General features: G+C 48.2%; 1 protein-coding gene and 1 long non-coding RNA gene across 3 annotated transcripts in view; both read right to left on the minus strand.

Annotated features, from left to right (window-relative positions):
• Window positions 1–787: 787 nt before the first annotated feature.
• Window positions 788–22,675, minus strand: part of Pacs1 (phosphofurin acidic cluster sorting protein 1) — a 141,498-nt gene continuing 119,610 nt past the window's right edge. For both annotated transcript variants that reach the window (XM_006980596.4, XM_042259048.2), the window contains exons 9-24: window positions 21,560–21,720; window positions 21,137–21,230; window positions 16,014–16,094; window positions 12,681–12,796; window positions 12,409–12,544; window positions 11,420–11,524; window positions 11,009–11,115; window positions 10,013–10,167; window positions 9,739–9,849; window positions 9,116–9,218; window positions 8,492–8,534; window positions 6,400–6,442; window positions 6,048–6,183; window positions 3,556–3,782; window positions 2,243–2,362; window positions 788–2,162 (exon numbers count right to left, since the gene is read on the minus strand). In XM_006980596.4, the coding sequence (XP_006980658.3) occupies window positions 2,047–2,162; window positions 2,243–2,362; window positions 3,556–3,782; window positions 6,048–6,183; window positions 6,400–6,442; window positions 8,492–8,534; window positions 9,116–9,218; window positions 9,739–9,849; window positions 10,013–10,167; window positions 11,009–11,115; window positions 11,420–11,524; window positions 12,409–12,544; window positions 12,681–12,796; window positions 16,014–16,094; window positions 21,137–21,230; window positions 21,560–21,720 (1,854 nt within the window). In that variant the 3' untranslated portion in view covers window positions 788–2,046. The remainder of the gene's footprint in view (window positions 2,163–2,242; window positions 2,363–3,555; window positions 3,783–6,047; window positions 6,184–6,399; window positions 6,443–8,491; window positions 8,535–9,115; window positions 9,219–9,738; window positions 9,850–10,012; window positions 10,168–11,008; window positions 11,116–11,419; window positions 11,525–12,408; window positions 12,545–12,680; window positions 12,797–16,013; window positions 16,095–21,136; window positions 21,231–21,559; window positions 21,721–22,675) is intronic.
• Window positions 17,583–17,991, minus strand: LOC143271840 (uncharacterized). The gene is made up of 3 exons (XR_013049087.1): window positions 17,855–17,991; window positions 17,768–17,790; window positions 17,583–17,698 (listed from the first exon to the last, which is right to left on the minus strand). It is a non-coding gene; the product is annotated as an uncharacterized LOC143271840 (long non-coding RNA).

Consider the following 22,675-nt stretch of genomic DNA (forward strand, 5'->3'; position numbering starts at 1 on the left):
GCCTGCTAATGTGGACATCATCATTTTGTGGGCTGAATGCACTGAATGAAAAGGACCCAACTACTTCATGTACTCATTAATTCATTGCCTTCTGCTCTAGACTATAGGTATAATGTGACCAGCTACTTCAGGTTCCTGTTGCTGTGACTTCCCTGCAATGGTATACTGTAACCTGGAATAGTGAGCCAAATAAACCTTTTCTTCCTTAAGTTCCTTTCTCAGGGTATTTTCTTTCTTTTCTTTTCTTTCTTTTTTTTTTAAAAACAGGGTCTCACTGTGTAGTACTGGCTGTCCTGGAACTCACTCTGTAGACCAGACTGGCCTTGAACTCAGAGATCACCTGCCTTTGCTTCCTGAGTGCTGGGACTAAAGGCATGTGCCACCACCGCCTGGCTTGTCAGGGTACTTATCACAGCAATGAGAAACAAAACTAGGACTTTGGCTACTGGTTCTCATCTCAGGTCAAGGACTAATAGGAGAATAAACTCAACAGATGGATCCAGGTTCCGAACCATCCACCAGCCAAAGCAAAGACCTCCTGGACTCAGAAGGGAGAAACAGGTATGTATTCCACTGCCTTGGGAGATGGGTCCAGAGAAAAATAGGATCTGACATGGGAACAGCACCCACCCTTCTGCTTGCTTCAAACTGGGCAGCCACCTTCAGGTCTGTTCCACAATGGAGGGGGACACAGAAGTGCACTCCTTTCCTCCTGTGGATCTGGCTTATTCTGTCTGCTGAGGGTGGATGGCTGCAGTACAGACTGAGGGGCAGAAGCCCACGGCAGTTGGTAAGAAATCACCAGTTTATTGAATGAAAAAAAAACCCAACATGGCCCCCATCTTCCCACCCCACTTATTCTCAGGCCCAGAAGACACTCTGGACAGTAGGGCTGGGCAGTGGAGAAGGGCGTGAAGAGTCTGGCGTGTGGAGAATGAGAAAAGTATGTTCCAAGTGCAGTGTCGTGCCACACTGCTCAGAAGCAGTGACAGAGCAACAGAGAAGTTCAGGAGGTGCCAGAGGGCATGGAGGCTGGGCCAGTTCTGTCCCTTCTCAGCCTCCCTCAAGACATTGACAGAGGCTGAGGTAGGTCTGGGACCCATCCAGGCTGAGAGGGAAGGAGGCAGCTGAGGAAGACCTGTGGAGATGGGTTTCTTTCTGCTGCCCTGCCATGGAGTGGGAAGACAGCAGTGAAGGGAAGCAAGCTGACACAGGAAAAGCAGACATATGGCTGGATAAGAGTCACAGATAACGTGTATGTTGGGGGCGGGGTTCGCTGCCTCCTGCCTCCTGCAGCCACAGAGCTATCTTAGGTGGGAGGACGAGAGGCAGTGGGAGGGAGGAGCCTCAAGGACAGGACCTGTACACAGGACAAGTTATCCAACAACCAAAACCAAAGCCAACGAAACAACACTTAGGACACAGGACATCCACAGGGACTTGAGGTGGCAGGAAATCATGCATGGGAAGAGACTGGGAAGGCCCCTCCATCCCAGAAACACCAGGATGGTCAGGTGTCCCCCCATGTCCACTGGGAAACTGTGGGACAGGTGAGGTCACAGGATGGTAGGAGGCCCCAGCCCTGTGACAGTTCTCATCGTTATGTAGGGAAGGCAGGGTGGGTAGCAACCAACAGAAGCCCTGGAAATTGAGGGCCTGGTGGCCAGGCTATGGTAAAGTGCGGGGCTGTCTCACTGTATACCAGAACTCCGGTTTTTCATTTCTAGAAAGGGAACCAGTGCTGCTGCAGGGGGTGAGTGAGGTGAAGGAAGTCCAGATTCTTCACTTACAGGGACTATGGGCAGCAGAAGGCAGAACCACCCAGCTCTGGGCCTGGAGCAGGAGGGAGGAGGGTGGTCCAGACATGGGCTGGGCAGTGAGAGGGAGGGCTGCACCCCAGTGGCAGTGTCCTTCAGGACTGGGCATGTAGAGGCAGGCCCCAGTGCTGGGAAAGGGAGGCTGGGCCGGGGATGGCTGGCCTTTCCCTGCCTGCAGGTGGTGAGGCTGGGTGGCAGTGCCAGGAGGGAGTGGCTGGGAGGCAGGGTCTCAGGTGGTCTTGCTGCCACTGAAGAGTCCCACTGGGAAGTGCTTGACATGAGTGGGCCACTGGGCAGCCAGCTGGAAGAACTTGATGTCACTCCACTCCACCCCATCGATGGACACTAGGGGATAGAGAGGATACAGGTTATGGGTTCGCTAAAGCCACCTCCCTCCCCCGACCCCGCTGTCACCACCATCGCACCTCTCAGCATGGTCTGCTGCTGCTTTGCAGAGCAGATGAGGCGGCTGATGCCCTCGATGACCTGGCTCTTAGAATCCACCTCCTTTTCCCGGGGCTTCTTGCTCAGGAAGATAGTGGGCACTGTAAAGGCAGCAGGAACCACCTGTCACAGACTTGGGAAGCAGCCATTCCTTTCCCTTCCAGTCCATCTGCTTCCTTCTTGCTGGGGCAGGGGAGGTAATTTGCTTCCCATGCTTCCTGGCCTTGGCTGTTCATGAGGAACTTTAAACTCCTGTGCCACTTTGCTAAAGATTCTGCATTTCTGTCTGGGCCTATCTTCACCTGTACAGTGAGGCTGTGGGGCCAAATGGTCTCCCAAGTCTCTCCTAGTGGGAATGTTCTGGGCACCCTGGGCCAAGGCCCGCCTCCCTGTCTGGGTCACCAGGGCTGTAGCTGAGGAGTGATGACGTGGCAGACGTTTACACTCCTCCACCCAGGATGTGCAACAAGCACTCCCAGCGGCTCTACTCTGGGAAGGAGGAGGGCAGTGCAGGCCCCTGCTGGGCTGCTGGAAGGTTCCTATGCCAGTCTAGTGGTGGGCTTGCTGCACGCCTGGCTCCGCCCCTCTGGGGAGCCTGAAGGGAGGAGGCACACACAGGAAGAGGCACATCTGCTCAGGAGCTCCTGTAGAGGTTTGGGGCCATGCAGGACCTATGCTGCAGACACACATCTGGAGCTACAGTGTTCCAGCTGGCTACCCAAGCAGTGGTCTGGAGGTAGGGACTCCTGTCTCACTTTCCTGGAGAACAGGGCCCACGACTACTCCACAACTCTGCTTTGATGCTTCAATCTCCCCCTTTTATCCAGAATGGGCTGTATTCTCCTCCCCACTTTCTTGGGTGTGCGCATAATTATTTTGAGGAAGGGTCTCATTATGTAGACAGGCTGGTCTTGACCTTGCCATTTTCCTGTCTTAGCCTCCCAAATGCTGGGATTACAGATGTGTACCACCAGGCTCAGATCCTCATTACTTTTAAAAAACAATCATATCTTTTGCTCCTGAAGCATCCCTGGAATGGCTTCCGCCCCTGGGTATGAGTGCTCCAAAATCATGGTGGCCATGGAGGTGCCCCCTTGACCATATCCATCCTGAAGGCAGTGTGGCCTTGTCTTCTAGGTGATGCAGAGCTGATTTTTGGGTCCTAGGCTGACCTCAAGATCTACATACTAATACACATATCCTATCCAGAAGCAGATTCCTGCCCAGACCCTAGGGCAGGGACTTGGAGGAGAGGCTACCAAAGTCTGCTGGCCTGGTGTCTTCCATGGCCTACCTTTCTTGTTCTTCTCTTTGGTGACAACAGTCATTGCCATGGTGCCAGAAAGCTGGGCTTCCCCTGCATGTGGCAGGCGAGAAACCTGCACTGAGCGGAAGACACTCTTAAGGGTGTTCTTTGAGCTGGCATCTCTCTTGTCACCTTCTCTCCTTCGCTCCCCAGGGTGGCCCAGCCAGTAGTCCACCTGGAGGCCAATCACATCCCCATATGGGCTATTTGGGCTCCTGGAGAGGTGAGATGAAGACAAGATGTTGGCTTTGACCTCAGTGCCTAATCACATGGGACCAACAAGGGGTGGAAGAAACTGCTTTTGGGAGCAGGAGATGGGGAGGAAGGCCAGCCAGCTGGCTCTGTTTCCGCCAGCGACACAGAACCTTCTCATGTGGGGGTGGAGAACTGGGAAGATCTGAGAACAAAGCCAGGAGAAGATAAAAGCCCAAATCACGGCGAGGAGATCAAAATCGTCACAAAATGAAGAAAGCAGAACAGAAAGCTTTGTGGAAGTGTGCACACACACACACACACACACACACACACACACACACACACACACACACAAGCAAAGCCAAGGCCCAAAGCAGGCAGATGGCTGGAGAGGAGCAGCGGGCAGGGGCTGGAGCAGCACCACAGCTCCACAGCCGCCTTGGGAGCCAACGGACGCTGCCCTGCACTTTTGCTTATGTACGGCACTTTTAGCTCAGCGATAATTTTAGCTCCTGGGGGAAATGGAGTGTTTTCTTGAAAGAAGGCGTCAGACACAATAGGTATCCAGGCTATGAAAGTCATTTGACTTTTCCTTCTGCTGGTGGCTCCATTAAAAAACAAGTTTAAACTGGATGAGAAAAGAGGTCAAGGTAGGGGTTGGTTCCACAGTCCTCAAATCCAAGCTGGATAGAAGCCCATCATGCAGTGGATGAAACAGAAAACAGGCAGAATGTGGCTGCATTCTTTTTTTTTTTTTGGTTTTTCGAGACAGGGTTTCTCTGTGTAGCTTTGCGCCTTTCCTGGGACTCACTTGGTAGCCCAGGCTGGCCTCGAACTCACAGAGATCCACCTGCCTCTGCCTCCCGAGTGCTGGGATTAAAGGCGTGCGCCACCAACGCCCGGCCCGTGGCTGCATTCTTAAACTGTCTCTTCCATGGACAGCAGAAGACCAGGAAGGGAAATGTAAGGAAGAGGAGGGCTTGACTCTAGCTTTAGAGCCCATTCCTTCCTCAGAAGCCATGACACTGTCATGGGCACTTCTGGAAAGCCATTGAACCCCCCCCCCCCCCTTTGGGAGCTATGAGGAAAGGAAACTGAAGACAGAGAAACTGAAAGGATGTTGTATTCTGTCTGGCCACCCTCAGCTTTCCTGCCTAAAGATCTTTGTTCTCTACCCTCATTATACCTGTGCCTGCCCTCCCTCAGATATGGCAGAACAACAGCTTGCTGGCCGTCTCCCTGAGATTCTAAAGAAACGGTCTTCCTCCCACCGATCTCTGCAACCTCAGTTACAAGGTCTTTGCCATTTCAATGCTTCAGACCCAACCTGGAACTTGAGCCACTGGCTGCTACAGCTCCAGGGCCTCCTGTGGGACAGGTGCAAAGAAGGGGCCACTCTGAAGCATTTCCACACTGACACTCTGTTGCCACTCAGGCCTCACAACATCTGTGAAGTGGCCAGTTCACCTCTACACATAGCAGAAACTGAAGCTCAGTGACCTGCTTAGTCAACACAGTGCACACAGGATGGGGTACTGCCTAACCCAGGCATCCTTGATGCCCAACTCCATGCCATTCTTATAGTCCCAGCACAGTGGTTCTCAACCTCCCCAATGCTGTGACCCTTTAACAGTTTCTCATGTTGTGGTGGCCCCCAACCATAACATTATTTTCACTGCTACTTCATATCTGTAATTTTGCTACTGCTATCTACTGTGATGTAAACATCTGGGCCGGGCAGCGGTGGTGCACGCCTTTAATCCCAGCACTCGGGAAGCAGAGCCAGGCGGATCTCTGTGAGTTCGAGGCCAGCTGGGTCTACAGAGTGAGATCCAGGACAGGCACCAAAGCTACACAGAGAAACCCTGTCTCGAAAAAATTTAAAAAAAAAGAAAAAAAAAAAAAAGAACTACAAAGTGATATAAACATGTGTTTTCTGATGGTCTTAGGTGACCCTTGTACAAGGGATCACAGCCCACAGGTTGAGAACCACTGCCCTAGGTCCTGTAGGAAGCTACTTGAACCATGCTTTAATAGCCTACTGGGGCCACTCTGTCAAGACAACAATGCAGAGCAGACAAAGCAAGAAGCACCAAACTTCATTGAACTTCCTTCCAGTGTCTCAGTTACCTTGTGACTGGTCTCTGAGTTCTAAATTCTAATCTAAGCCAGTGCTCTTGCCCAGATGGCTGCGCTGTGCCAGTGTGCCATGCCCGAGAAGGGAGTTGGGTTGCTAGGCCTGGTCAGCAACCAGGCAAGACAGGCAGGACCGGGGAAGAGCTTACCCTACAATGGCGAGGGCACTGCTCATGGATGGGGATGAGGGGGGTGTAGCTGTGGCATCTCGGCTCAGGCCTGAGCTTGAGGGTGGTGATGTGGAGGGCACAGTAAGGCTGACCACAGGTGAATCATCTCCATCACCTGTCAAAAGGACAAACATAGTTGGCCAGAGGCAGTCACCTTGACGTGCTAGTGGCAGGAAGTGTGCTTTCCTTTCAGTGGACCCCAGGGCGTCCTGCAGGAGTGGGACCCATACCTTCCTGTTCAACTGTTTCCTTTAGCACACTGGACCAATTATCCCCCCAGAGGACCTGAAAAGTATGACCCTCACTCAGAAGCAAAGGAGCTCTGGCTTACCTGCAGTGGAGGGCGAGTCTTCAACTAGGCCCACTTTCACAACCTGGAGGGAAGGGGTATCTGTTACGTGCTCGGTCAGGGTAGCAAGCCCCAATTCAGTTCTTAACAGATGGCCAGCACCACAGCCATGACTACATGGTGTTTTGTCAAAAACTAAAAATCTATACATCTAGAACAGCCTAAGACTTAAAATGAGTCCCCCTGCCCCCCTAAAAAAAGAAAGAAAAAAACGTCCATGGGCTTGGTGGTATAAAGAGGCTGTGGATCCCATCCTTGGCACCATAATACTAATAGAAAGAAAAGAATCCAAGTTCTGTGAGGTGGGCCATAAGACCTGGCAGCCCTTCTCTGGGGCATAGGGCAGGACCTACTTTGAAGGCAGTATCCTGACCTCATTTCTTCTAACATCAGACTGGCAGGAGCCCAGGAAACTGCTCCATCTTTGGAACAGGCAATCTCAAGGCCGGCCAGGCTCTGTGTCAAGGCAAGTGAACTGCTGAAGGTATAGACACAACTTTTCTACTTCTCAAGTACCTAGGATGGTTGTCTCTGGAATTTGACATGGACAGAGTATTCTGGAAAGGATGGAGGGGGCCCTCCAGTGGCCAGAAAAAGATACAGCTAGCGGCAACCTGGTTAATACAGTCTGTGTTCTAAATGACAGGTGGGGGTCTGGTGTCCTGGCACCGGAGTCAGCCTATGTAGCAGAACAGCTGGGCTGGAGGCCAAGGGCTGGGCTGGGGCTGCTACAGCAGAGACCATGTGCCTTTTTCATGTGGCTCTTGGAGGATGGGTCTAAAATTGACACTCTGGGGTTTCTTGGATACAGCTACCCTCTTCCTAGCTCTCCTGGCAGTTTGTGAGGCTGCTAGTTCATGTGATTAATTCTTTTTTTTTTTTTTTTTTCTTTTGAGATGCTGCAAATGGAACCCAGGGTCTCCCCCCTCCCCCATCTTCAAGTCAGGGTTTCTCTGTGTAGCTCTGGCTGTTCTGGAACTCAGGCTGGCCTCAAACTCAGAGATCTGCCTACCTCTGCCTCTCGAGTGCTGGGATTAAAGGTGTGTGACATCATCACCTGGTACAGAACCTAGGGTCTTATGCATGTGCTCTGTCACTGAGCTATGGCTGAAAACATTTTTTTTTTTTAATGTCTCATTTGGTTCTCAGAGTCTAATAACTGACATGTCCCCAGCTTCATGAAGGCAACAGTTACACTGCCAGCCTGGGTGGTAGCCAGGATTCTGAACTGCCATGCAGCTTTCCAAGGGCTGATGAGGTGTCTGGAAAGGCCAGAGTAAGCCTACTTATCTCCCCAGATGAGACCATTCAGGACATTCTTGGATGTCCTGCAATCAGGATGGGGACAGTTAAACCCAGGTCTGCTTAGCTCTTCCTCTGTAAAGGTTTTGAGATATCTTCAAGATTATAGGAGATAAAAGTCAACTCAAAAGGGAAATCAGAATGTCTTCTGAATGGAAACACAGTTTTCAGCCCTCTGTACGGTGCTCTGGCTCTTTGAAACTCCTAGGTTCCTGAGATCCAATCATTGCTAAATGGAAAAAAAAAAAAAAAAAAAAAAAAAAAAAAAAGGCATCCAAGAGAGTCTTCCTTTATTTCTAGATCAATTCACTTGAATTTCACTAACTCACTAATATAGACATCTGCATCAGGGAGGCTTTTCCTTAAAGTCACCCCTGTGAAGTAGCTGGTTCTGGACTTCTCAGAATGCCAATGTTTCACTATTCTGAGGCCACTTCCTCCTCTCTGAGCTGGGAGAAGCCACACTGTAGATTGGGCTCCAGAAATACAAGACCCCAAGTTCAGGGCTTGGTATGATAAACAGGAGACACCAATAACTAATCTGGGGATAGTTCTTGATTAGGGAAAGGATGTCCCTCTGTACTTCTAGCATTTAGGAGGCTGAGGCAGGAGGATCACAAGTTCAAGGCCAGCCTTAGCTACAGAGATTCTGCTGCCTCTGCTTCCAGAGTTTTGGATTTAACAGCATGTACTACCACATACAGCCTTTTCTTGTACGAAAGGAGAGCAAGAAGGCCGGGAGGCTGGTTGGAGGAGGAGAGCAAGTACGTACACCAATGAAGGGAATAAACTTCTGATAGGAGTCTTCATCAGGGCTGTTGGGAAACAGGAGAGGTTTACAATTAGTGGATTTGCAAGAGTGCTGGAGAAATAAGCTTCCCACACTGTGTTCTACTTAATAGGGTCCAGAACACAAGGCTACAGCTTCCTGTCATACTGCAGGGTGGCCACTCATTGAGGGCAGAGTGGAGAGCACAGAATAGAGGCAGAGAGACACTGCAAACAACACTGCTCATACTTGCCAGATGATTCCAATTACAAGGGAGGAAAATGACTGATGCCTATGCAGGTGAAGGCCCAGGCAAGGAGCAAGCAAGCTGCATGGAGGCTGTAAAAGACATGCATATTCTCTAGGTCCTCTATGACAGGAAGTGGAATTGTGGAAGAGGAAAATATGAAAAATGAAAGAACTCAAGGTAAATCTGTTTTTTGTTTTTTTTGAGACAGGGTTTTTCTGTGTAGCCCTGGCTGTCCTAGAACTTGCTCTGTAGACCAGGCTGGCCTCCAACTCAGAGATCCACCTGCCTCTGCTCTGGAGTGCTGGGATTAAATGTGTGCACCACAGCTGCCCGGCTACCTAATCTGTTGTTAAGAAAACTCCTAATGTTAGACTTACAACTTATGCCTGCAGGTCAGCATGGCTTCAGCCACAGGCAGCTGGTGTGTTGTGGCTGCTCCATTGACATACTGCATCACACGACCCACCACATCCAGGGGCTCTGCAGAGAAGCCAGCGGGGACACGGCCATTTAGTGTGCAGCCCACAGCCCTCAGAGAGGCTCCTAAGCCCCAAGCCAGACCCTCAGAGCTGAGATAAAGTAAGGAAGCTAAGACCCTCTTGGCCATGAATCAAAGGACTCAAAAACCAAAGCCCAGTCTTCCCTGACCTTAGCTGTACTCTGACGCTAGCATCACCAGTGGATGGTAAGGGGCTCCCTGCTGGTACAGTGTCACTCAACAACAGATTGATCAGTGGCACTCAGTCCCTATTGCCTATTTCACATCTACAAGCAGAGCGGGCCCAGGTACCAACCATATGACCTTTTAGATGCATCCAGAAGCTATCCCGAGGAGAGGGCCACCCAGGGGACACCTCCATTAATGAATACCAACTGGGAAAGGGGTGAGGCCAGGGGGTGAGAGCTATAGGAATGGGAAGAAGGTTGCTCCCCACCTTTTTCAGCTGCATTGGGGAACCAGAAGCCTCACTCCTTGGGGATTTCTTTTAGGGACCCTTACCTGACACTGGGGGCTCTGAGCGACTGAACAGGTCTCTCCAGGCAGAATCAAGGAAGGTGCTGCTATATCTACTATCTACTGAGCCCAAGTATTTGGCCACCGGATGAGAACCTGGCAGAGGGAAAAATCATACAGAGTAGAGGGTTAGTGGGTAGAATAGGGGGAGCGGCTATCCCCAGCCAAGGTCCAGCCTTTAGTTTCCCTGACCAACTCCCATCCTGCTGCAGGAACCAGGTCTGCTAAGAGAAATCTCCTGAATGCTGCCAGACTTTACCTAGGGGAATGATGAGGAAGCGCATGTAACCCAGCCAGTCCGGCGTTTTGCTGGCAAGGGACTTGACAAAGAACCGGAGAATGGAGCTCAGATAACTCTGGCTGCCGACAGCTGCCACCTTGACTGGCCTCGGCATGGATGAGTTGCAGTTGCAGCTGAGGAGAAAGAGGGTGTATACACACCATACTTAGGTCTCAGGATCCTGCTTAGGGCAGGCCTCACACTCTGACTTCATGCATTTCTAAAAGCCACAGGGGAAGCCTGCCAAGAAACAAAATGATACAGGAAGGCATCAAGCTATAGCGCTGCTCCAGAGGGTAGGCAGCTGTCTATGGACAAGGCTGAAGCTGACAGGGACAAGTTGGAAGTGCTGCCTGTGGGGCCTAGAGTTAGCCTGGAATCTCCCTGCACTGTCACATGGGAGGGGACACCAGGCCTCCCTCAGGTGGCCCTGGTGAGGAAAACACAGGATCCCCATTAAAAAAATGGAATGTGGGCCGGAGAGAGATGGTTCATAGGTTAATAGCACTGGCTTCTCTTCCAGAGTTCAATTCCCAGCAACCACATGGTGGCTCACAACTGTCTATACTGAGATCTGGTGCCCTCTTCCGGCATTCAGGAATACATGCAGGCAGAACACTGTATACGTAATAAATAAATAAAAAAGATTATTAAACAACAACAACAACAACCCAGAATGTTACCATAGAGGGAAGGAATGTAAGATATTTTTAGAACCCTGGATTCTCTTCTTTGTCTTGGGTTTAAGAGAAAGATGAGGCAAGTCAAAGTGAGCCATGAGTCCAGGTTGTGGAGATGGAGGGCAGAAGGTTCAGCAGCTGATATTCTAGGGGCATGGAGCACTACTGCTGACTCTGTCTCTAAGTACAAGTTGGAGCTGCAGCTTCCTAGCATGAGAGTATTTCCATTGCTAGAAGTCAGGGTGGGAAGATGAGGCAGAGGGACCACAAAACATTGTAAGAAGAAAATCCTTACTAGCGCTGAATCCTAGTGAGCAGGGCAGACAACACGGCCTGGACCTCCACTATCGAGCAGGTGCACACAACAGGCTTCCTCTGGTCTTGGAGCAGTTCAGCCACATACTGGAGGGGAGGAAAGCAGGGACATAAGTAAGTCACATCACTCCCCACAGACACCGAGAGGTCAGGCCAAGGCCCAGACTGAACTGTAGAGCCCCAGTCCTCTGGCCAACACTGGGCAAAGGTGGTCAGGTTGACTGGCTATGTGTAAGAAAAGAGCATAGCAGACCCCATGGAAACATGCTGACTGGAACCAATGCTTCACAAGTCAGACAGATGGCAGATGAAGTCACTCTTCTGCTTCCCTGGGTGCTGCTTCAAGTCACACACTGGGAGCATCTATAGACCCCTGACCCTCAATGCTTACCTGGCCCTGCCAGTCTGTAGTGTTCACCAGGATGACATTTTCTGGGAGGGCTGCGTCGGATACTAGGATCTGATTCAGCTGGTCATATACCACTTTTCTTGGAATCTGCAGAAACAAGTGTCGGTTGGACATTGTCCAGGAGGTGGGAGTAGATAGAACTCTTGGTTCAAGAGTAACTAAGGATTTGTGGAACCTTGATTAGACTAAAATGAAGATGAGAAGGAGGAACATCAGTGTCCTTGGAGAATACACTAACATACTAGAGCACAAAGTCACAGCGATGCTTCTTCTGGGGAGAGCCTGTGGGGCTGGGAAGCCATAGTTTCCCATGAAGGCATGACTCCAGGATAGCAGGGTGGAGGAGTGAGAGCAGTAGCTGGTGCTTGGAGAATGCAGCCAGGTCAATAGGGAGAAAAATGATGAGTGGCAGCAGGCACCATGTGGGGCCCACTGTCCCAGGGAACAAAGGTATTTCGGGAACAGCGATTAAACAGAAGGACAATGCCTCACCCTAGGTGTCAGGCTATTCTAGTCTCAGGTTCATTTGCAGCTTCGTGATAGCATCGAATTTAGGAAGCTATACCACCATACCTTTGTCCTTCCACAATATTTATCAGAGAAATTTGGCTGTGTAACTCTAGGAGAAGAGTAACCAGCTTGGGTTACTTGCTGCCCTGGCTCTGATACCAGTGTCACAGTAAGGACTTACTCCCCAGGTCTGGTTTATCCTCACATTTTCTCCAGCTGCCCTCAGGCTCAAGAGTAGGCTAAGAGCTTGGAATAACCATGGCAGTTCACTGGCAGGGGAACAATGCCAGCAGTTCTTGTTCCTGCCCCTGTTCACCACAACTCAACTGGAAACCAAATTCTACATTAGCTGAGTCTTAACACTTCTAACATCCCTCCTTCCTCTCCACTCAGTTGTCCAAGAAACAAACAGTCTGAAATCCAAAAGAGAGGTTGTGATCTTGCCAGAAACTCAAGATTACCTGCGTGCTGTGACCCAGGTCAGGAGAACGTTCACTGTCAGAGCTGTTGGTCCTCTCACTTAGGGGCTTGGAGAGCTGCCGCTCCTTCAGGGGAGTGCTCCTCTTCTGCCTGGGTGTGTGTGTCCCTTCCACCTTGCTGATGGCAGTAGGGAGGGGGTTAACAGCCCTTCCAACACCAAAGTCCCATCAGCCCAACCCCTCCTTTCCACAAGCAATTGGTACTGAGTATGGCTGCAGGTCTTTGTTGCCTGCTTCCTTCCTCTCTGGAGTACCTGGGGGAGGCAGAGCCCTGCAGATCCGTTTTGCTGGACTTCATAGGAGTTTTGACTTTTTCTGGTACAACTAAACTTGTGCTCACATCTCCAAACATGTCTTGGTCAGTGATTTCCTGCCGCAAGAAAGGTGACAAAGAATGTTACCTCTTACTTGATAACTGTGCAGGAGACTCTCCTCAGAGCCCTACTAGAATTAATCTTCACTTCGAGGATCACCATTTTCCTGGAAGCATGTGAGTGGGAGCACACAGTTGTAATATTCTTATCACATCCTAAGAGGAAATGTTTAACTCTTGTTCCCATTGTTCTGGACACCGTGTGCTCCTATCTACCTTTGCCCTCCAGGCCTATGAACGGTGTGTCAGCACAAGCAGGACCCACTGATGACAGTCCATCTGTTGGCTGGTGGAGGGACTTGTATCCCTTTCGCAGGGCCTGTGGTTCCAAGGTTCTTGTATACAGTTCTCACCTTGGTCAAAGAGCCTTAAATCGCCACTTCCTTCTCATCTGGAATGCTGCTCCTGTCCACCCCACCTTCCTTGGCTCTTTCAGATCCATCTCTTCCTCCCATCCTCTGGGTTCAGAACTTTGCCTTCCCTCCTTCAGCAGTCCTGCCTCTCACACCAGGAGGTGAACTGCACCAACAGCTCCGCCCTGCTTAGGTGAGCCTTTGAATCCTTCCCAGACCCCTGGTAAGTCAACTCCTTACCTCTGGAAGTACTGCTCTCCAATATGTCAGAACCTGCTCATCTACTTGCATCTGCCTGCCTACCCTTTTTTTTTTAATTCTTTGTGGGTTTCACATCATACATCCTGATCCCATGATCCCATCCATCGCCCTATCGCCCTCTCCCTTAATATCTGTCCTCCCCGCATGCAACCTCTCCCCAAAACAAAACAAAATTCAAAAGCAACAGAACATAAAACAAAACCAAAAGCAACCAAATTAACATGCCTTTCAATTTTTTTATTTTTTAATTTTCAAGACAAGGGTTTCTCTGTGTAGCTTTGGTGCCTGTCCTGGATCTCCCTCTGTAGACCAGGCTGGCCTCGAACTCACAGAGATCCGCTTGGCTCTGCCTCCCGAGTGCTAGGATCAAAGGCGTGCGCTGCCACCGCCCGGCGCCCTTCAATATTTTAAGCATTCATTCCTTGAGGAATAACTTTACAAATTACTCAATCTAAAATATAAACATGATTTAAGAATAAAAAAATTATCCAGCACTCAGGAGGTAGAGGCAGGCGGACCTCTGTGAGTTCGAGGCCAGCCTGGACTACAGAGTGAGTTCCAGGAAAGGCACAAAGCCTTTCTCAAGAAACCCTGTCTCAAGAAAATAAAAAAATAAATAAATAAAAAAAAATAAAAAATAAAAAATTAGTTGGGTGGTGGTGGTGATGCATGCCTTTAATCCCAGCACTTGGGAGGCAGAGGCAGGTAGTTCTCAGTGGTATGAGGCCAGCCTGGTCTTCAAAGCAAGTTCCAGGACAGCCAGGAATGTTACATGGAGAAACCCTGTCTCGAAAATTGAAGAAAAAAAAAAGGAAGAAAAAAATAAGATTAAGTCATATGTCTCCTAGGCTCTGAACTCTTTGATCCTCCTGCCTCTAACTCCTGCATGCTGGAATAACAGCCACACACCATTATACCCAGTTTTATGTAGTGCCAGGGCTTTATGCATGCTAGGCAAGCACTCTATCAAACTGAGTTATATTCCTAGCTACAAACTTGAATTTGTATGTGCTGGGGATGGAATTCAAGAGCTCAAACATACTAGAGAAGAAGTCCATCCCCAGCCTGAACTGAATCTTAATGTAAATAGAGCCTCAGGGACCATTAGCTATATCAAGACAGAGCACTCTAGCACATCTGAACTACCACTTACCTCTTTCCAATCCCATAGTTATCAAGTATCCTGACTTCCACATGGATAAGGAAATCCTATGGCATGCGTGCTTTGGGTATCTGCCTACTTTGCTGGACAATGAGTTAAGATTAAGTCTGAGATTTGGTTAGTCACTGGAAGAGTATGAATCAGGAAATGACATGATTGAAATTTTATCTTGGAAAGATCACACTGTATTGACTGTGTGTAGTATGGCAAGCAAGGGCAAGGAGGTAGGGGTTTATTTCAATTATTAGTGAACGAAGAAGTAATAGTACAATAGGGATTCCCCCCCCACTCCCCACCCCAAACAGGGTTTTTCTATATAACAGTTTTAGCTTGTCATGGAACCTCCATCTGTACACCAGGCTGGCCTCGAACTCACAGAGATCCGCCTGCCTCTGCCTCCCAAGTGCTGGGATTAAAGGCGTGTGCCACCACCACCCGGCTTGCTTTATCATTTTCAATATGAGCCATGTAGTGGTTATTTACTAAATGAAACATAAACTTAAATACTCTTGGACTCAATTCAACCACTAGAAGGTCTTTCCATGTGGCTCATGCCTCAGGTGGCACTTTGTAAAGCTTCCTCTCCTTGTCATCCAGTGTCTAGCTCCCTGTCTTCTTGGGTACATTTCCAGTGCAGCCAACTCAGAGGAGGAACCTTGATGGCATCTTTGTATTCTCTGTGTTCAGCATTAGCAGGTGCACAGTAAACAGTTAAAGGCTTATGTGATGTTGTCTGACTGACTCAATTCTACTTCATGGGGTTTTGACCTGCACTCCTAGGCAGTTCCAGTATCTCCTGGAGGGAGAAGCTGACCAGTGACCCTCAGAGACTTAACACCATGAGCTTCCTGAACATTGAGAAGGCAACAGAGATGGAGAAAGGGACAGCTTCCCAGGACAAGACATCGGATACTGTCTTTCAGAAGGAAATGAGGCAACATTGAGAAATACAAACTAGCACTTGGTCAGTTCTACTTAGGGCAGAATTGACACATTTCTGGATTACTAATCTGGGGGAGGACCTGGTCTCAAGGAGAGGTTCCATTCCATGGGTCAAGATTTCAGGGGAAAGAAACAGAATATTCACAAGCCCACAGATTAAGGCAAAATTTCCAAAGTGGTCCTCAACATCTTTCTAAAATGAATTAATCTGTTCCCTGCCCCCTTCCTCTGTGTGTATGTGTGTGTGTGTGTGTGTGTGTGTGTGTGTGTGTGTGTGTGTGTGTATCTATTTTAAAACAGTATTTCATTATGCTGCCTTGGGCTGGCCTAGAACTCACTATGTAGACCAAGTTGGCCATAAACTCACAAAAATCCACCTGCCTCTGCCTGTGCCTCTTGATTAAAGGTGTGCACTACTATACCTGGCTTCCCCTGTATTTTTAAAGGTACAAAGATAATCTGAAATGTTCAAAGCAGGAGACTAAAGTATACTTACTAGAGTGTCTGTTTCAGTCAAGCTGTCATCTTGGTTTTTAATCCAAGTAGATTTGACTTTTTCTAGAGCAGCCAATTCCATCTGAAAAAAAAAAAAAGTAATAATCATCAATTATCCTTAATCCAAGTAACTAGCACTCTAACTTATTTTACTAGGTTCCCCAAGAAGCTTAACATACTTTCACTTCATCCTCAACCTCATACAGCCTTTAGGGCTTTCATCTTTTGAGAAGGGTGGCATGTTTTTTTTTTTTTTTTTTTTTTTTTTTTTTTTTTTTTTTTTTTTTTTTTTTTTTGGTGTGTGTGAGAGTGTGTGAAAATTAAGCCTCAGAAGGGTCGGTTTGTTTCAGGAAACCATTAAGTATGGATTGGAGATGGCTCATTGAGTACTTGCTGCTCTTGCAGAGAACCTGGGTTTAATCTAGCAACCATATCAGGTAGTTCACAACTGCCTATAACTCCTGTTCAAGGAGGTCCAATACCTCTTCAAGTCTTCTCGGCACTCACACTCAAATGCATATTCTCGCATGCACACATAATTAAAAATAAGTATTTTAAAAATCATTAAGTAAATGATACACAGGAGTGTAGAAGCAGAAACTCTATTCTTTTTTTCTTCCCCCCTCAAGACGGTTTGTATAGCCAGCCCTGGCTGTTCTGGCTGTTGCTCTGTAGACACTTATTTCAAAACTCAGAGATCCAACTGCCTCTGCCTCCTGGGTGCTGGGGTAAAAGGTGTGTGCTACCATGCATGGCTCAGAGCCAGAAACTCTGACTCCCAGTTATGTGGGGCAAAGGGGCTTAATTTTAGGTGATTTTCTGTTGAATCTGTAAAATCTAACTTTTTTGGGGTTTTTTGAGACAGGGTTTCTCTGTGAAACAGTCCTGGCTGTCCTGGAACTCACTCTGTAGACCAGGCTGGCCTTGAAATCACAGAGATCCACCTGCTTCTGCCTCCTGAGTGCTGGGATTAAAAGTGTACGCTACCACTGTCTGGCAAATTCTAACATTTTTGCTCCAAAGGGACACATAGCACTGTCTGCTTGTCAGAGAAGGGAGAATCTCAAGTTCTGGACTTTCATTTTAAGACTAAAGACCTCAATGGTAGTTAAATGCTTTTTGCTTGGTAGAAGCATCCAGAAAATATATACTTCTAACAGTATATATCAGGCAAAAGAGGTCCCATGTGAAGCTATCGGGTGTGAATTAATTCTCTACTGCCTTATTAGCATTTCTCATAAATGTGAAGAGTTTATTAAGCAGACGTATTTGCTAATAATCTGGCCACACAAGCATCAAAGCCACAGTTATAGGTAACAGGGTATAGGTGTTAGCGAGATACTAGCCTCAGAATTTTTCTTCTAAGGAACCAAAGTAGGAAGAAAACATTCAAGATATCCCACTTAATCTCTACTCAAAGTCCTTTCTCTGTGTAAAATATATACAACTGGAAATGACAGGCTAATTAAGTTCAGGATGCTGCCGAGTAACCAACAAGGACTACAAAAGCTATGCTACACTCGAAGTCAGGGTTTCTTCACCTGAACTAACATTTAGGGCTGCCTCATCTGTGCAGGGTGGTTAGCAGCATTCTTGGCTTTGACTCTCTGGATGCTAGTAGTAGCCCTTCCTGTTGGGTTAAAATTTCTCCAATCGATGACACATGTCTTCTGAGAGGCAAACCTTCTCTAGTGGAGTACCACTGCTCAAAACCATCTGCAAGACAAGTCTGCCATACCTGAGCTAGGCAGTGACCTCAGGGCCTAAAATGGCACAACCTGTGTAATGATTCATAGCCACACAGAACAGGCTGCCTCCGGACTGCACAGGTAGTCTGTTTACACAATGTTGTTGATGTCTAGAATCTCAGAAAAGTCTTGCTTGGCTGGACCTAGGGCAGAAGCTCACTCAGGGAGTGCAGCATAAATTTCTGATGGGTGGGTTTGTTTGTTTTTTTGTTTTTCGAGACAGGGTTTCTCTGTGTAGCTTTGCGCCTTTCCTGGAACTCACTTGGTAGCCCAGGCTGGCCTCAAACTCACAGAGATCCGCCTGCCTCTGCCTTCCGAGCGCTGGGATTAAAGGTGTGCGCCGCCACCGCCCGGCTACGATGGGTGGTTTTAAGTTAACATAGCTTGTCAAACCCTGAAACAGCTACAGTGTTGTTTTCACGGCAGTGTGGCAGCATTTGGGGAGGTCTATTTCCCACCTCTACAGGAGCTGTATTAAGGCATGTGAAAAGAAACACAAACAAAATTTCTGACTCTTGAATCTTCTGTTCCTGCTCAAATAGTATCTGAAGGATTGGGCTGGGGGAGTAGCTCAATGACCTTAGTATGTGCACATATATTAAGTGAAGGACTAGTCTCTAACACGGTTACTGACAGTGTGAGGTAACTTCCAGCAGCAGGCAGTCTGGGCTGACTCTATCTTGGGCAGATGTCCTGAAGCACTCACTATCAGGCTTTACTCTTACTGGCATAGAAAATCAAATTATGTTGCTACTGTGTGTTCGAGTCTGAAGAATTGGCTGAGAGGTCAGGAGTACTTCCTGCTCTTGCAGAGGACCCAGGTTCAGTTCCTGATGCTCACACTGTGGCTCACAACAGTCTGTAACTCCAGTTCTAGGGGATCTTACACCCTCTTCTAACCTCTGTGGGCACCAGGCACACATGTGGTGTACATACATCCACACAGACAAAATACTCATACACAAAATAAAATAAAATAAGAAAGGAAAGAAAGCTCCACTAGTGAGGCTAATGACATAGCTCACTGATAGCCTTCTTAGCATACACAAAGCCCTGGTTCTATCCCCTGTACCACAAAAAGAAAAATGAAAAGTTAAAAAGGTGGGCATGGTGGCACACACCTTTAGTCCCGGCACTCAGGAGGCAAAGGCAGAAGATCTCTGTGAATTCTAGGTCAGCCTGGTCTACAGAGTGGGTTCGAAGACAGTCAGAGCTACATGGTGAGACTCTGTCTTGGAAACAAAAACAAAACAAAGCCCTCTAAAAACCCCTAACAGTGCTTAGCAACTGGGATGAGAAGCTATCAAGGTGAGACAAGATGCACAGAGAGCCCCTAGTCCAACAATCACACCTTTCCCTAACCACCCGAAGTACTCCGTCTTAAGAACACGAGCACAGCCTCGCTCTACCATCTCAAAGTGCCTTCATACTAAAGGATTCCACAGCTCTACACCCACACCAAGACATATGGGCTCTTCAAAATAGAATCTCAGCAGGGGAACAAAGCAAGCCTGAGCTATGGCCAAGGGAATCAGAATTTGAAGGACTTGTGTATAAGACATTCATAGTCTATCAATTTTGGGACTCCAAAAGTGAAATGTGCTAAGGAATTGTACTTCTTGTAGGTCCATCAGTCAGCACACACCCTGCTAAAGACTGACCCACAGGATCTCACAGCATTTCCACATGGCCTTTACAGCATGTACTTTCCACGTAGGCTTTGCAGATGAGGAAACAGCCTTGAGAAAAGCAAGTCAGTGGGAAGATGGAGTCAAGATTCACCCTGGAAAACCCACCCTTCACAGTTGAGGACATTTTGTTTCCTTGTTTGTTTGAGCTAGGGTCTTGCTATGTAGACCAGGCTGGCCTCGAACTCACAGAGACTAGCCTGCCTCTGTCTTCTGAGTGCTGGTATTAAAGGCATGCACTACCATGCCAGGCTTGTTTGTCTTGTCAAATCAAGGGCCTATCAAACTAATTACACAGCCAACTTCTGTCAAAGCTGAAACACTTTTTTCCTTCATACGAAACAGCTCCTCTTGCTGAGTTAGTAGTCATGAGCATTTACTGAACATTTAGTGTATGCCATCATCTCCGCTTACTGTTTCATGGCCATTGGCTTGGCTAACACCTTACTTATACTTTGTGACAGCAGCACATTGCTCATCATCACAGAACACTGTACGGTGGCCCTCCTTTATGCAGGCCCTGGGTGTCTTCCCACAGAGTTACTTTAAGTGACTCTAGTGGTCAATCACTTATCCACATGGACAGAAGCCTTCTGTAGGATCATCTGGTAGCTCCCTGGGGGCAAAAGCTGTTGAGTCATACCCCAATGCTGCAGCACACTAAATGCTGCCTCCTTGGCTCCAGATCACCATGAACATTTGTAAAAGGTGCTGGGATGTGGATTTGCAAGTAGCAGGCTGAAGCTTCTCCATAAGGTAATTTTTAATATGGACCATGGTTTTCCTTCTTTCACTTCCTTACTAGGAACTGTGCTACAGTTCTTGGTGGGGTTGGTTGCCAGCTGCTCTTTAATAATGAAGAGAGATAAGTTGGGAGACAGCCCCACCTAGTGGGAGAAGGGGGAAAGGCTGCTGAGATACCCAAGAAGAGGGCACACAAAGGACAGGAGCCTGGCCAGCTACAGACTGCTTTTCAGCAGATGGGAGTGCCTGGCACCTTCAGCTCATCTCTTCAAAGCTAATAGTCATTGCAGGGTAAGATGTGTATTCTCCCCTGTGAACAAATGACTATGCCCCATTTGATGCCAAGGCAGCAAGAACTGGAGAACTTGAGCTTCTCTCATCAGCCTTAATACAACACCATAGCTCTGTTCTAAAACTATACATGGTGACTGTTTGCCTTTAGTTGTGGACAAAGGTATGAACAGCTTCTTCTCCCAGGTCTGAGGCTTGGCATCCACAGACTCCTACCTATGACCAGCTGCTGGGAGCTACAACAGATAACTCTCCTCAGCAGACCAATAGAAACCTGCTCAGTAAACTGTACATTCTTCCAAAGTACTGTTCTTCCCTGAGTTCTCCATCCAGCAAAGCCTCCTTACTGTCTCCTGGACAGATTACCTCTGTCCTTTTATATCTGTTCTATTTGTAGCCTGAAGGCAGAATCACTACCCCCTGGCCAAATGGCATGCATTATGTCCTATACTCTCAGCTACCTCACAGAGGGGAGGGTTCTGAGGCAGGAAGAACAGCGGAGCAGAAGAAAGAATTTATTCTTGGACTGCTAGGCTCCCAGCCAGGGCTCAGAGGAGCCAGGCTAGAGCCACACTCAGAGAAGCAGAGGGCCCAGAGTGAGAGCCAATACAGCAGTTCCCTCTCCCACCCCTTTTCACCATCGGTCTGCTCACAGGGCTGGTGGTGTCTTTTCCGAGGCTGCCCTTGCTGTTGAGGCTGCCAATCTCCGTCTGTGAGCTGGACTGTGACATCCCCTCAAAGAAGGGCCTGCAGCAAAGAAGCACAGCTGGAGTCAGAGGCGACTGCAGCTCAGAAAGGCAGTGCACAAGGCCTGACCGGAGCCAGTGCTCAAGGCAGATCAACAGCTTAGGCTTTGAGGACATGGGTTAGTAGGATACTGTGGAGTTGGTCAAGGGATTTCCAGAGATTCCTGTCAGGACTTTTGTCAGTTAGAATCTCCACCAGGACAATGAGAAGCTTGGAGACAATGAAAAGCCACGATTCCCTGAATGAAGTATGAGAGAGGATGCAAGGGACATCATGATGGAGGGAAAAGGGAGCCTCGGAGTCAGCCTAGGAGGAGCTCTGGGCCTCACTTGAGCTTGGGCTTTGGGGTGCTGAGGATGCTCTCTGTCTCCTCCATTTCAGGGCCACTGTCGCTGGGGTTGTACATCTCCAGACTGTCGTAGAGTTCATCCAGGTCCTCTTCCACTTCCCGGATCTGCTCCCGTGACACATGTTCTAGCCCAAAGCCTACCTGTGAGCAAAATAAAGATCTATGAATCCGGGGCTCTTTTTATTAACATTTGTGGTTAGATGTTATTCCTGTCCCCTAGGCCCCCTGTCAACTGGCACTCTCAGTATTCCTTCTAGAGGGACATGCCAGAGTCATGGTAGAGTAATCTTTGTGTCCTTTTTTTCTTTCTTTCCTGTTTTGTTTTTGTTTTTTTTTTGTTTTTTGTTTTTTTGAGACAGGGTTTCTCTGTGTAGCCCTGGCTGTCCTGGAACTCATTCTGTGGATCAGGCTGGCCTCAAATTCAGAGATATATCTGCCTCTGCCTCCCTTCCGAGTGCTAGGATTAAAGGCATTTGTCACACCACTGCCTGGCTCTTTGTGTCCTTTCTATGGTCTGACTCTTTTCTCTCTCAGTTACTATCAATATCCATACCAGGGCTGGCACCAGAAGGAAGAGATGTGCTTATGTACCTCCCAAGGAATCACACAAGAAAACCCAGGTCTGGTAGACTAGTCCATCTTCTGCTCTGCCCTTCAAATTCAGGTACAAGCTGCCTTTCTTTGCAGCCCACAGTGGGACAGACTCTTTCTCAACATTTTCTATCTTTATTAATTTTTAGTTTACTTAGAAGCCAGTGTGAATGAAGCCAGGACTCCAGGGCCTAAGGGATTTCTATTAAGAGCTGATCAATGAGGACATATCACACTCAGGCTATTACTCACTGTAGCTCCTCTTAGGATACAAGGAAAAATTAAACAACAGCTAGATTTGTCATGACTGCCCTATACCAGAGAACTGAGTATTAACTAATGATTGGCCATGACTGTGCTAAGTGTTTCTAAATACATGAAATTGCACTCTTCATGGGAAGCCTTTATTTTCTCTTCCATAAGTGGAATGCTCTTCTCCAGCTGCCTTCTCTCTGGGGCTCTGGTACATATGCAAGTGGGTAGGAATCATGACTCCATAACTCTG

The sequence above is a fragment of the Peromyscus maniculatus genome, chromosome 1 (genome assembly GCF_049852395.1).
Source record: "Peromyscus maniculatus bairdii isolate BWxNUB_F1_BW_parent chromosome 1, HU_Pman_BW_mat_3.1, whole genome shotgun sequence".
NCBI classification, from domain to species: domain Eukaryota; kingdom Metazoa; phylum Chordata; class Mammalia; order Rodentia; family Cricetidae; genus Peromyscus; species Peromyscus maniculatus.